This window comes from Lolium rigidum, chromosome 2 (genome assembly GCF_022539505.1).
Source record: "Lolium rigidum isolate FL_2022 chromosome 2, APGP_CSIRO_Lrig_0.1, whole genome shotgun sequence".
In the NCBI taxonomy this organism is placed as follows: Eukaryota; Viridiplantae; Streptophyta; class Magnoliopsida; order Poales; family Poaceae; genus Lolium; species Lolium rigidum.
Genome location: NC_061509.1, coordinates 183,972,617 through 183,986,952, shown reverse-complemented (window position 1 = coordinate 183,986,952; position 14,336 = coordinate 183,972,617). Strand labels below are relative to the sequence as shown.

The window sequence follows — 14,336 nt, the reverse complement described above, 5'->3', positions numbered from 1 at the left end:
TGAAGAAATGTACTCTACATTATGAAGAGTCGTTAGATCATAAGAAGATTCTGGAGCTAGGACGTCTTTTGGAGGCAAAAACTTGGAGCCTAATTTGTCGGCATAAGCACTTCAATTCCTGAATGTCAGAGCTTCTTGGTTGTTTGATCGAATGTTATACTTAACTCATAAGGTACAGCTTTAAGTGTGGTAACAAGGCTGGTAGTTTCATGCCTTTAATTTAAGGGCATAGAGATGAATTAGTGACTGCTTTCTGGATCAACTCAAAGAGTTAGTTCATGTAAATTACGCATGTAACAAGAGTTAATTTAAGTCAAGTAACCCTCCGTGTCTATGTATTGCTCTCCAAGTTTAAAATAGCGTGCTAAAAAAATAGCGGCAGCATCCTCCAAATGATATGCACGCTATCGTGCTAATAGCGTGCTATATTTTAAATAGCGTTTTGAAACAAAACATCAATTAAAGTCTAAAAATTAAAGGAGTTTGGTCCAAAACTGAGAGATTCATACATACATACATAATCACATACAAAATTAGTTCCTCCGATTTCTTAGAAGCCTAATATCAATATTTCACGAGGTAACGACATTATATAAATTATTTATTAAGTATTACGATATTATCTTCAGATTTAGAAGAGTAATCAACAGATTGACGTTCATCACCACAACAAACAAAAGGAAATTTCTACTTTTCTTAACGGAGAAAACTCAAACCCTTGTATCAATAGGCTGTAAAAAATAGCGACTTAACACTATGATGTTTTATCGCGATATAACATGCTATTTCGCAAATAGCGTCATAGCGAGCAAAATTAATAGAATTTAGCGTGAACTGTTAAAATATGATATAGCTCGCTAATAGCGAAGAATCAGCGTGCTATTTCAAACATTGATTGGTCTTGACAATTCAAGCATGCCTAGAGAGGCTATTACTGCCGTTGTGTGTGAAGAAGAGAATCATTATTCATATCAATGTCCAATGCGTAGTCCCGGCTGCATTTCACTGCAGCGGTACAAACTCCAAAATAGCGGATTACTCTACATTTGTTCCACATATATTAGCTACTCCCTGCATACGTTTCTTCAACCCGAAGAATGACCATGATTTTCCTAATCAGACATCACAGACAAAGAGGACACTGATATTTTTTCATGGAAATTAGAGACCCACATTTAGGTTTAGTTCCTTTCATTCATGAGAACACAAGTCACATACATATTATGACTTTGTCCCATCCATAATCCATGGAAGGAAATCGGAAAGGACCATATCACTAGGGAGTAGGGATAACATGAGCAGGCCCAGCATCAGACTTAACATCACATCACAACCACCATGGTTGCTTGACACTTCCAACGAACTAACTAACATGATTAGGAAAGCTCTCACTCTCATCACAAGGGACCCTTAATCTGCCCTACAATGGAGCGGCACTAACATTAACCAAAGCGAGGAGCCAAAAACACGCTCCCACTCGGACCATCCCAGACATAAAACATTCCGGAAATTGGTGATGAAAACAAACAGCAACACCGTTCGTGAGCTACTAGTTAGGGCGTCGATCCATGTGGCGGACCTTGCCTACACCTGAATAAAAGGCTGGCGCGGGCTTTGCACGGGCCGGGGCGCGACACCTCTCGCGGCCCGGAGCTTCATTTCCTTGAGGGCCGGGTCCTCAAGCAAGAGGACCTTGTCCTTGTCCCCCACCCCAACCATGTGGAGGTGGTCACTGTCCTCCCTCTCCTTGCCCCTGAACAGCAGCCTCTGCTCCCTGGGCTGCAGCCCCGTCGCCATGGCCAGAATCACCTTCAGTTCCCCTGTAATTTGAAAAACAAGTTCGGTAAATTGTTACTACACGTACACGGCACTGTTTGCTTGCTTGCTAGTAGAAAACAAAACGTTGTTGGAAGTTTCCAACATGTGTACGCGTTGTCAGCTAGATGCATTACCTATGTGAGCATGTGATGGCATGCATTGAATTTAGGAGCATACTAGTACATGTCAAGTGTATGGCCTTTTTTAGTATTTTCTGAATCACCATTGCTAGTTCCGGAGTAGTGTACTGTATCAGTAGTTCTGACTTCTGAAGAAGACGGACGGGCAGGGCGGTGGTACTTGTATCATGTCCTTTTATTATCGAGAGCAGTCATATGCATCATTCCGGGTTGTCAACTTGAGTATTGGTTTTTTTAGAATAGGATTCAGAAACAGGGAAAGGTCACATGAGGGTCGACTTTGGCTTTAAGTAATGCAAGACTTTGCATTAGCGCATGAGGAGCGACAGATCTGGGACTAGAACAGCTAATCCTTTAGTTTTCAGAGTTATATAGTACTCAATCTAGAGAAAATGTGGAAGTAAAACTTGAGTGCTGCCACTGTATTGACATTTACTTCACACCAAACTGCGGAAGTGTTTATGGATGATGGGTTCTTAACTGCATCGTCTACCATCGTCTACCAAACAACAACACTCGCTGGCAATGCAGGCGCAGAAGGAGGCTGCGCGAGACGTTGTTGAGTTTGTTTTCTTCCACTAAAGCTTATACTCCTACTCTACACAAGTTTTTAAAAGAAAAAAAATGGACTGCAAAGTAGCTAATGGAAAGGGTGAAGTGTTAGCCCTGAACTTCACCCTGCTTACAAAGAAAATGTATGCATTTTGGGTGATGGGATTCATAGGAAGAAAACCATGAGGAAATTGAGTTCAACGATCATCAGAACATATCACTATATCAGTTACGGAAACCACCCACATATAACCTAGAACCCAAGGAAAAAAAGCCATGGAAACGAATGATGGAAAATGGTTCTCCCAAGAAAACAGATTCTGTAGTCTGTACTCACCAAACGTGCGGGTAGCCCCAATGGACACATCATGGCAAGAGAATCCAGTGGAGACCCTCACCACGATCACCTCCTCCCCCCGTCCCCCGTCTCTCTTCTGCACCAGCATCCCTCCCGGCCTCACTTCCCACTCTATCTCCCCGCCGCCGGCGACGCCACCTGCCACATCGCCATGGCGGATGCCGCAAGCACTCCCCCTGGACCAGGAGCTCCTCTTGAACAGCTTCTTCGAGTACCTCAGCTTGATCATGGCTGCGCAGAGCGTAGCTAGTTTCTACTTGCTCGACGGCCTTAATTAGCTTTCTGTATAATGTAGCAATCGATTAAAGCTGTGTGTAGTGAGGAGTAGTAGTCATGGTGCCGGGGCATGTCTGTGTATATATAGGACGAGGACGAGGAGCCAGGCTTGCAAACCAAAAACAATTGAGATGCAAAAAGGGCGAGTGAGGCTTTGGAAGCGTGCGTCTGTGCAAAGAAGAGGCCGGCCAACGAGGAGGATGCATGCGATCTTTGCCAAGTCCAGACTGGGACCCGACAAGCAAGCAAAGGAGGGCCCACGTTACAGTTCAAGTCGGTGCTCTGCAAACTATCCGGAAAATCACTTTTCATTCGAGGGGCATATTCTTTCTTTGCCCAATAAACACATTTTAAAATGTAAAAAATAATAATCGCGCGTACATATCCACACTATGTGACCAGGTTTTTCGCTCCGCATCGCTCCCTGCGGGCGACCGGGGCGAACCCTAGCCTCACCCCACGCCCCGCCCTCCCTCCTCCTCTCCTCCCCGCCGCCGCCGGCACCGCCGGGCAAAGCCCGCGTGGTGCCGGCGGCGGCGGGCTCTTCCTCACTCGCGCGCGCGGGGCTCTGCGCGGGGCAGATGCAGCCGGCGGCGGTGCGCTTCGGGGCATCCGGGATTCGGTCCGGCGAAGGTACGGCAAGGCATGGCGGCGGCGGCTCATGGCGAAGGAGGTGGCGGCGCAGCGCGAGCCGGGGTAGGCGGCGCGGCAGCGGCGACGGAGGGGCAGCCGGCGGCGCGGCGCGGGACGGGGCAGCCGGGCCCCGATCTGGGCCTTGCGGTCCATCGACCATGGCCGGTGGGCTCGGGCAGGGCCACCGCCGGCGGGGGCACCATCCGGGCTGCACTGCATCTGGATCTAGGTCTGGGCCAGGCGGGCCCAGATCTGGCGGCCCGGGCAGCTCTGCGTTCGTCCCCGATCTTGCTCGGGCGAGTCGTCGGATGTTCTTGCCGGCGTTCAAAGGCGAGTTCTTGGATGCCGACAAAGTGACGGGCTTGATCGACGGCGTGGTGGCGTCGGTTACGGTGCAACTATGTCCCCGGGCGTTGCGGCGGGGGTGCTCCTTTGCGGCGGTGTGCGGCCTCGGTCGGGGCCGTCTTGCGAGAGTGAGGTCGCGGTGACGCTGCTCTTGGCGTCCGCCTAACACATGGTGGTTTGCCGGTGGCGGCATGGGTTGGCTCGGCACGGAGCTGCGGTTGGATGGCATCGGCGACGTGGGCATAGCGGCGCGGTAGCACGTCTAATGGGGCCTGTTCCGGGCACGGCAGGCGGTCGGGCCTGATCTAGGCCTAACTGGTAGTGCTACCACGTCCGGACGGTGGGCACCTTGTGTGCCGGAGGGCGGATCCCCTCCCCTAACTAGCGCTGGCCCTGATGACTGTTAGCTATGGTGTTGGCCTACCCTGTCCAATCCGTCGGTGTTGCCGCGTGGTGGCTAGGTCATGGGCTCGAGCTCGTGGGATGCCGGGGCGGCGGCCCCGGAAGGCGGACTGCACGGTTGGCTCTACGGCGGGCAACGTTGCGGTGGTGGTGGTCCCACTCTTCGGTCATGCGGATGGCGTGGAGCGGACGATGGGTGTTCCTGGGGTTGGCGGCGCTTCGGCTTTGGTAGCTCGATCTTGTTTTGGAAACCTACCTCGGTGGCTACGGGCGGCTAAGTTCTCCGGGCGTGGTGTGAGGATGCTTCCGGGCGAAAGCTCAGCGCCTCGGCGCCAGCGACGGCGATGCTCGCGGGTGTCGCAACCCTCTTGGGGGCGTCGTTGTGGGCATCCTCCCTGCGGGACGGCTCCGGGTGAAAACCTAGACCTTGCGGTCTCGACGGCGGCGGCGTAATGCGTCGTTACCCTCTTGGGGGCGTTGTTGTGGAGCTCCGTTGCAACTCGGGCCGGTCTCAATGTTGCCGCAAGTTTTGGTTTTCGTGTTCTTTTTTGTTTATTCTTGATCTGCTTTGTAAGTGGTTCTCCTCACCACCTTGTATCGGTTCGGCCGTTGCGGCTTTATTTATAAAGCGGGGCGAAAGCCTATTTCGAGGAGGATATCCACACTATGTGCGCACCTAAAGTTTCGTGAATTAATGATAATTCTGTGCTCTGTGCAAAAAGGATAAAAGGTTGTCTTGTGCAAACCCTAATTTTAGTATCTGAATTTATCTTTTTTATTGCACATGCCACATGAAAAGTCGGTTTTCGTGAAACGACTAGATGCGTACTTACACTATGAAGATGTCCATGCAATATATTTTCTTGCATTCTAATGACATTAAAAAATTGATAATGCATTCTAAATAAAGGGAGCATATGCACTTTAGAGCCAAAATGGTGCACCGGCAACTATCCTGAAATAATCTTTACTATGTTTTGCATGGAAAGGATCGCACATGGGAGGTTGGCGCGCCAAGAATGATGAGCTTTTGATGATACGACCGGGACAATGAGATGATAATTGGGGGTGGTCGGTTACCATAGGTAGCTAGGCCATGAGGCTTTTCTTGATTAGAGAATTGCCCATCATGGATGGCTGGACAGCACAAGCTGGGGACTATTGGATAGTTTAAGGGGATGTAGTTGCTGTTGTTTTGAACACAAGGAAAGATTGTGATGATGATGGCTGAGTGTTGTTCCTGCACAGTGTGCATGTTTTGAGTAGCGCCAAAGGTATGTCCCTAATCGCCATTTCTGGTGACTTGTGGTACGGTTAAGGTGTCTTAATTCGCAAATTTCACACTGCTGCGTATAGACTAAGTAATTGGTGCAAGGTGATTGTGTGGCAACTAAAGCTAAAATTGCATTGGTCATTACTCCCAAACCTTGAAATGTTGGGATCGGAGACAATGTGATCCTATGTCACTGCTTCTGTTCAGCGTAGTTACGGATTTGTTCGCTATCCTCCTAGTTGCTAGGGGCCTAGGGCCAAACATGCGGGTGATATATATAATTGTCTTCATGGAGCACAACTTAGAAGAAGCCGTTAACATAAAGCTCATCCTCTGTAGTTTTCAGCAACTATCATACTTAAATATTAATTTTCATGATAGTGAGATATTTTCCTCCAGGAATGGTAAGGCAGAGGAAGACTGGTACAAAGAAATATTTGAGTGTGAACCTGGATCTTTACCCTCAGGTACCTAGGCATCCCCTTTCATTAATGGAAGCTTCAAAATAAGGAATGGAAGGGGCGGAGGACCGACTCACTCCTATGAACGCACACCCTATACCTATGAGCCGGGGGGGGGGGGTCAGGTCTTGAGATCGAAGCAGTCATCGCATGCGCCTCTCTATCAACTCGATTGGCGCCTCATACTGAAAAAAATATTCTTCTTTCGTAAGAAACAGAGGCGTCAAACCTGGGATTTCAATTTCTCATTTGTTTGCCAATGTTATGTTGTCTTCTATCAAAACTGTCAAGGGTGTTCTCAAATGATCAGAACATTATTAGAGATCCAGCGTTTTCTCGAAAGTCATGAGCACAAACGAAAATATTGATTAACTAAGTGGAGTGTTATTTGTTGCCCAAAGGATCATGGAGGGTGGGGCTAAAGATATTTGATATAAGAAAATCTGCCTACTCTGTAAATAGATGTCTAAGCTATTGAATGAGGAGGAAGTATGGCAAGAGTTGTCACGTAAAAACTATCTCTCTTTTTTTTTGTTACAAGTGACTACTAAACAATGTTCTTCACTTGAGAGCTAAGGACAAATTTATTTTGCATGATCTTTTTCAGTAGGGAATGAGAATGATACTCGGATCCAAGAAGACTTATGGTTGGGAGATACGACTTTCTACCAGACGTTTAAACCTTTATTTTGACATGCAAGTCGTTTGTGAGAACGTGTTCGTTTTTTACGACATTGACGGGCGGGCCGCCTGTGACTATAAACTCTGACGGGTTTTCGTAGTCACCTATCAGAATGATGGCCAGCGACCTTTTTGTGAACGCTACCCTGAAAAGGAAGAACTTAGGAACCAGTCAGTATTGAGTATTGACGAACACACATGTGAAGTCCCCGGGAATTTTTCGGCTTGGAGCGGTGCTCTGACTGCTCTCTCGGAAATTTATCCGGACATTCCGTTCTCGATAGCCAGGTGTATTACTGAGAATTTCACTTTTGATGCATCAATCGGTGATTTTATCCGGAGGGAGTACTACCGAACGACAACAAAATCGACCCGATCGATGCTGATCCTACTAATGGAGTCGGCCCAAGAAGATCCTACATGAGCAAACAAACGACTAGCTAATCATGCATACCGTATCAATAGATTTGTATATTGCAATCGCCAGTTGAGAACTTGCCTTCGACGACGGACGTAGTGCCATGTTGCAAGTAGCAGCTTGTTGTTGCTGCGCAGAACGTGCGGCGAGAACATTAGCGTGGGAATCTCAATTATCCCAGAGAAACTTAGCCAACCCGTTGGTGACAGTAAATCTCCCATGCACATGGCGAAAGCTCAGGTTTGGATATATCCTCCGGGGCTCCGGCTCCGCTCCATGCTCCGACAATTTAGTTGCTTGACGAATCGTGCTTTCGGGTTATGTTCTTCAGGGTGCGCGCTAGTATTCAAATCATCCGATAAGGGATCATGTTCTTTTCTCGAACAAGAATCATGTTCATTTCTCGATCAGGATCAGGTTCTTCTAGTTTCCGGCCGGATAGATACTGAGATAATGCATGAATGTTCAATCGCCATGATCGATACAGATTACACTATTTAGGATCTTGTTCATTTTCATATCGTATTTTCATCTTCCAAAAAAATACTTGTATAATGGAGAGCTTTTAGTCTAAGAAAAGATGCGGGGATTCACGAAAGTATTTTGGGATTTTCTCGTGTAAACCCGAAGTAGTAAACTGACTATTTGGGAAAAAATAGAAATTCAAATAATCCCCTCGAATTTTCATAATACACTAAAAAGAAACAAGACCTTAGCAAGCTAGTCTGACTCGAAGATCGCATGTAGTAGTTGGCTAGGCGTGGTTTTCATTTCAAAGTAACTAGCAATGGCCTATATAAAAGTAGTTCCTGCTTGAAACTGAAAATGGTTTTCTTACGGAGTACAAGTACAGAGTGTGCGTCTTGCCAGGCTTACCGCCGTGCGCCCCCGCGGGCTGCTCCGCACCGCTCGGCCGGCCGGCGCACCATGATCCCCCCTTGCCGAGCGCCAGCGCGGCGGCACGTTGTGCTGTGCGATCGCCGCAACGGCCGGTACCATGATCCCCCTTTCGCGTGCGTCGGCGCCGTCCGTCCTAGCGTCGTGGCCTCCGTTTCGGATTTGGGCCTGGCGAACCAGAACGAGACAGACATGACCGGCTGCGCCACGCGTTCTTCGGCTTCGGCCCGCGATACCGGCTGACCATGCAGGCTCCGCCACTGCCGGGCTGCTTGCTGAGCTTCATTTTGCTACGCGGATGATTTGCTGGAGTTGAGGGAGGACATGGTTACTGGGTGCAACCGGATGTTGGAGGTTACTCAGGACTTCTTTTTTCAGGCTACTGGATGGCGGCATATTAATAGAATAGCCAATGGATAGCTCTTCTACACGCCGTGTCTTCTTTTGGTTGATCTTAGTATCGACTCTACCTTTTGTTTGCTTGTAATGGTTGAATTTTATGGTACCTACACTTTTGGTTAATAAAGAAGCCGTGTGCATCAATTGATGCAGAGGCTGGGGCGATGCTCCCTTATCGAAAAAAAAAATTGCTACGCGGATACTTTGCTCGGTACCTTTTTTCCTTCCTTTCTTTCTTTGTTCTCTGGACAAAAAAGAAGTTGCCTTGGTTCTTAGATGAACAAATGACCAATTTAAAGTGATGTTTTCGCTCTTGAGTGCATGCGTATGCTCCCTTCCTTTCAAAATGCTTCGGTACTTGGTGAATCTGTAGGGTTTCGAATTTGGGGAAGAACGAGGGTTAGGTTCTTAAATTGGAAAAACTTTTGGAAATTTCTTAAACATTTGATCCCCCTCTTTCTGAAGTGCTGGCCAGATCCAATTCAAAGAATGATCATAAGCATTAACCGGAAGATAATTATGCCCCAACATTAATTAGTAATTACCAAATAATCATGACTACTATAATGGGAGAACATTAGCATTAATCCACTACAGTTAGGGCCTAAGTTGAGTAATGAGCATTGGCCAAAAAGCATGATAAGGACTTAAAACATTAGTCGTTGACCTAGGGTCATTACCTTCTAATCATCATCATAGAAGGCTTCATAATTTCTTTAAGCGAGAACATCATATGGATGAAACATGATCAATAGGTATTACCCGAGAGAGAAAACATATAGATATGATCATTAGGTGCTAACAGAACCACTTCAAAACTTTGTCACGTACACTTATCATCAAAACGTACAAACATGGAAGATTAACATTAAACCAGACCTACTTAGGGTTCTAAGCGAGATAAAACTTGTTGAGATACCATTGTTAAACTTAATGCTTTTAGGTTAACCTGAAACGGACCTTAATCTCATCGTTAGAATGGTGGTACTTACTAGACTTTGGAGAGTTTCTATGGCGATGACCATGGCCTTCTTGTGTTGTGGAACTTGTCGAGGAAGAGGTCCAGAACCCCTGTACATTGAGGAATGTGGGCTCCTTGTCGAGGTAGTTATCCAGAACACCGTTGGCATCGGCCTGCGGTGGTCGTAATTTTCCAACGCTTCAACAACACTTTAGGATATGTTGTTTAAGTTGGTTTAGGAGGCCTCTGCTTTGTAGGTCGCACTTGACCAAGTCACATTATATCTCTCTTGGTTGTTAGCCAAGTTCTATTCCAACAACATTATGTAGTTTCGGGAAATCAATATCTCATTCAACTCAATAGCCTCAGAAACGACCTCACGACAAGAACTACGAGTCAACAAGTCGAGCCAAGTCGCTAGGGTACCGACTATTAGACTACTCGTTACAAGTCTAGACTACTGCTGAACTAGTTGACATGTACTTTAGTAGTAGCTAGTACATATATGGCAACCAGATAGGATCAGAACGAGTAGAGGGAGGGCTACACTATGCTTCTGGTCACCGGTGACGGTCCTAGGTTAGGCGGCTCGTTCTGGAGTAAGCCTGGAAATAGCTAGTGTTCTAACTTTCCATTGGTTGAGCGCCTTGTTAGATGTCTTTTCTGTTTTATGTTTGGTATGATCGTAGGTATGGAGGAGTCCTCCACCCTACCGTACCCCCTCTTGTATCGATGGGCTAAGTCTCGGTAATATAACACGTAACCGTGCGGAGATCGAACGCACGTTCCACGCTAAAACCTAACATGGTATCAGAGCACAAGGTTCTGGGTTCAAATCCTAGCCAACGCATTATTTTAAAATAAATATTTGTGGCGTTCCTAAAAAAAATCAAAGGATACACATCTAAGGCCTGTGCTGAGATCTATAAAAAAGGCCCACCGGCCTAGACATGAAGGGAGGTGTTGAATATAATTGCCTAGCCCTCCTCCATCAGACCGGTCTTTTGGTTGAACTGGCTAGAGCATGCAAATCCACATGGTGTCAGAGCGTCTCTTCTGAGACGTTTAGCTACCCTACGCCGCCGCCCTGCCCTCTGCAGTCGCCGCCGCCACACAACGCTGCCGCCGCTGTTTTACTCAGTCGCCGCCGCCGCACAAACACGCCACGATCTTGCAGCCCTCCGGATCAGAACTGATCGCTGCTGCCACGAACAAACGCTACGACTGCAGCCCCGCCAATCAACCTGATTGCTGCTACCCCTTCGACAACGACAACAAGACAAGCCCTGCCAACGTTGCTGCTCCTATAGTCGCCGCTACAACACCATCAAGATCGCCATGAGTTCGTCATCGTCAACCATGGCCCTGGCCGCTGCCCTGGGTGCTCCCCCGGCGTAGACCCTAACACGCAAGAATTTCCTTGCGTGGAAGGCCCTCGTCCTCCCTGCCTTCCGCGGTGCTTGAGTCATGGGCCTCCTCGACGGCTCCGATCGTGCACCCGCTGAAACCGTGGAGACATATGGCCCTGACAAAGAGAAGATTTATGTGGAGAATCCGGCCTATGTTGCCTGGATCGGACGAGATCAGAAAGCCCTCCGCTACCTCCTCAACTCGTTGTCCCTGGACATCCTGTCTCTCATTCTTGGTGCTGAAACTACTGTTGCGGCATGGAAGACCATCGACAACATGTTCAAGACCGTTGCTCGCTCCAAGGTCCACCATCTTCGCAGTGAACTAAATGACACAAAGAAACTTCAAATGTCCGTAGATGAGTACTACACCAAGATGAAGGGGTTTACCTCTGAACTTGCTGCGGTTGTAAAGTCCCTCGATGATGATGAGATGATTGGCTACATGCTCCTGGTCTGGATGTGGATCACTACAATGCTCTCATCACAAACATTAATGGTAAACAAGAAACAACCCTTGATGGATTCTATAGTCAACTGTCTGCCTATGATATGCGTAACAACCCAAAGGAGCCTGAAGAGGGGTTCACGTCCTCCTCCAATCTCGCTCGTCGTGGTGGTGATGACCGTGATGGTCGCAATCGTGGTGCACGTGATGGCCGCAGCCCCGAGCGCAAGCAATCAGACCGACGCCTGGAGTATCGTGGAGGAGGAGGAGGCAGATGGTCCCGTGACCGTCGAGACCGCTGTGATGGACCGTGGAGACGTGACGATGCACGCCCACGGCATGATGGTGGTGGTGACCGCCCACGCCGTCGTGATGATGATGACCGTCGCCACAATGATGGTGGCGGCAAGATACGTCGTTGCTCTGACCGTGCTCCCACGCCCTTTGTTGACACCACATGTCAAATCTACACTATTTATGGCCATCCTGCCAAGGATTGTTGGTGGCGCTATGAGGATGATGATGATCGTGGCAACAAGGGTGCAAACTTTGCAACCTATGGTGTAGACACCAACTGGTACTCCGACACAGGTGCCACCGACCACATCACCAGTGAGCTGCACAAGCTCTCGACGCATGAGAAGTACAATGGAAATGGCGGTATTCGCACGGCTGAAGGCACAAGTATGCACATTAGCCATATTGGTCATTCAAAATTTGGACATCCACATGGTTCCTTTGATCTCAATAATATTCTTCATGTCCCTAATGCATCACAGAATCTTCTTTCTGTTCATCGTTTTACCCTTGATAATCATGTTTTTATTGAGTTTTATCCTTTCTTCTTTTTGATTAAGGAGCAAGCAACACGAAGAATTCTGTTTAGAGGGCCATGCCATGGTGGTCTCTATCCCTTGCTTCCCATGTTCAATGATACCTCCAAGCTCGCCTTCATCGCAATAAAGTCGTCATCCTCTACATGGCACCGTCGTTTAGGACATCCATCTTCCTTTGTGGTTTAACAAGTTCTTAGAAAAAATAAAATAGCTTACACCGCAGAAAGCACTCCATATGTTTGTGATTCTTGTCAGTTAGCCAAGAGTCATCAACTACCATATCCCATATCCACTAGTGTTTCTCTTTGCTCCTTTGGAGCAATTGTTCTCTGATGTATGGGGCCCTCCTCCTCTTTCTGTGGGAAACATGCATACTATGTAAGCTTTATTGACGATTTTAGTAAATTCACATTGATTTATTTGCTTAAAAAGCGTTCTGATGTTTATCAAGTCTTTCTTAATTATCAACACTATGTTGAGCGCAAGTTTGGTTGAAAAATTGTTACCATTTAAACTGATTGGGGAGGAGAGTATGATAAATTGAATGGTTTCTTTCAAAAGGTTGGCATTACACATCATGTTTCCTGTCCCCATGCTCATCAGCAAAATGGTTCGGCTGAAAGAAAACATCGTCATATTGTTGAAGTTGGTCTTGCCTTGCTTGCTAATGCATCCATGCCTCTTAAGTTTTGCGATGAAGCTTTTCTTACAACCACTTTTCTTATTAACATTCTCCCAAGTAAAGTTCTTGATTTTGAGTCTCCTACTGAGCATCTCCTTAATGTCACACCAAATTATGATGCTCTTTGAACTTTTGGCTGTGCTTGTTGGCCCAATCTTCGTCTGTAAAATAAATGCAAACTTGCCTTCTGCTGAAAACGGTGTGTCTTTTTAGGCTATAGTCCTCTCCATAAAGGTGTTAAGTGTCTTGACATTTCTACAGGCCGAGTCTATATCTCTAGAGATGTTGTGTTTGATGAGAATTTTTTTCCTTTCTCCACATTACATCCAAATGCCGGTGCTTTTCTCAAACAAGATATTTTGCTTCTTCCATCCTCCACATCTTTCTCTCAAACGGATGATGCAAATTTTGATGATCATGTTGTGCCTATTGTGTCATGTACTAATGTGTTGCAGGATCACTACAAGAAAAGTTCTGATAGACAACGTCTCAAAATCGTCCGCTAAGGGGTATTTTTCGTCGCCTATGGGCCTAACCCGACGATATGGGTTATGTTGTCTAAAGTGCGTCAGGCAAAGTCCTACGACGGTTTTTTCGGTCCGTCACGCTTGGGCGCCCTTCCGCCACGGAAAATCGGACCGTTGCAGAAATGTTTCCGGGAGCCCGTTGACTCGCGACGTCATGCAAGCCGACACGTGGCGGACGCGCGTTAGCGGCGGTTAACGGCGTTAGCCGGCTGAAACCCAGTGGTAGATGGTAGGCCCACACGAGGCGCTCGCCACGTCTTAAGCGGGCCGGCCCATTAAGTTTGCGGGCGGGCCAGCTGACTTAGTTTGACCGGTCAACTATATAGGCTGGGCTGGTCCATTAGTTACGTGGGCCGGGCCTAACCTCTAAGGTTGATTGGTCAAAACATTAATGGGCCGGCCCACTAAGCATGTGGGTCGGGCGGATGTACCTCGTTTGACCGGTCAACAGGCAAAAGGGCCGGCCCAAAAAAGATGTGGGACCCACTTTCCTGTTATCGGGCCGGCCCATTTACCAAGTAGGGTCCACCTTAAAGCAAGTGGGCCGGCCCAAGAAGTTATTGGGCCGACCCAATTAGCATGTGGGTCCCACTTTCCTGCTATTGGGCCGGCCCATTTAGTACGTGGGGTCCACATAAGATCAAATGGGCCGGCCCACCAAGCCGGTGGGCCGGGCCAAGCTACGAGTGGGTCCCACTTTCTCGGTTAATGGGCCAGCCCATTTAGTATGTGGGGTCCACCATATAGCAAGTGGGCGGGACCAACAAGATAGTGGGCCGGGCCAAAAACACGAGTGGGTCCCACTTTCCGGTTAAAGGCG

At 47.7% G+C, this 14,336-nt stretch overlaps 1 protein-coding gene across 1 annotated transcript; it reads right to left on the bottom strand.

Moving 5' to 3' along the window:
• Window positions 1–1,548: 1,548 nt before the first annotated feature.
• Window positions 1,549–3,170, bottom strand: LOC124687814 (BAG family molecular chaperone regulator 2-like). Its single transcript, XM_047221552.1, has 2 exons — window positions 2,848–3,170; window positions 1,549–1,820 (listed from the first exon to the last, which is right to left on the bottom strand). Exons 1-2 carry the CDS (start codon window positions 3,095–3,097, stop codon window positions 1,585–1,587), a joined length of 486 nt encoding a protein of 161 aa, XP_047077508.1. The 5' UTR covers window positions 3,098–3,170; the 3' UTR covers window positions 1,549–1,584.
• Window positions 3,171–14,336: the final 11,166 nt, after the last annotated feature.

What these genes read in the sequence shown, in the direction of transcription:
- LOC124687814 (XM_047221552.1), bottom strand. Translation starts at nt 3,097, where the DNA reads ATGATCAAGCTGAGGTACTCGAAGAAGCTGTTCAAGAGGAGCTCCTGG. An exon ending in TGGGGCTACCCGCACGTTTG is followed by an intron (nt 1,821 to 2,847) that starts GTGAGTACAGAC and finishes TTCAAATTACAG; the next exon opens with GGGAACTGAAGGTGATTCTG.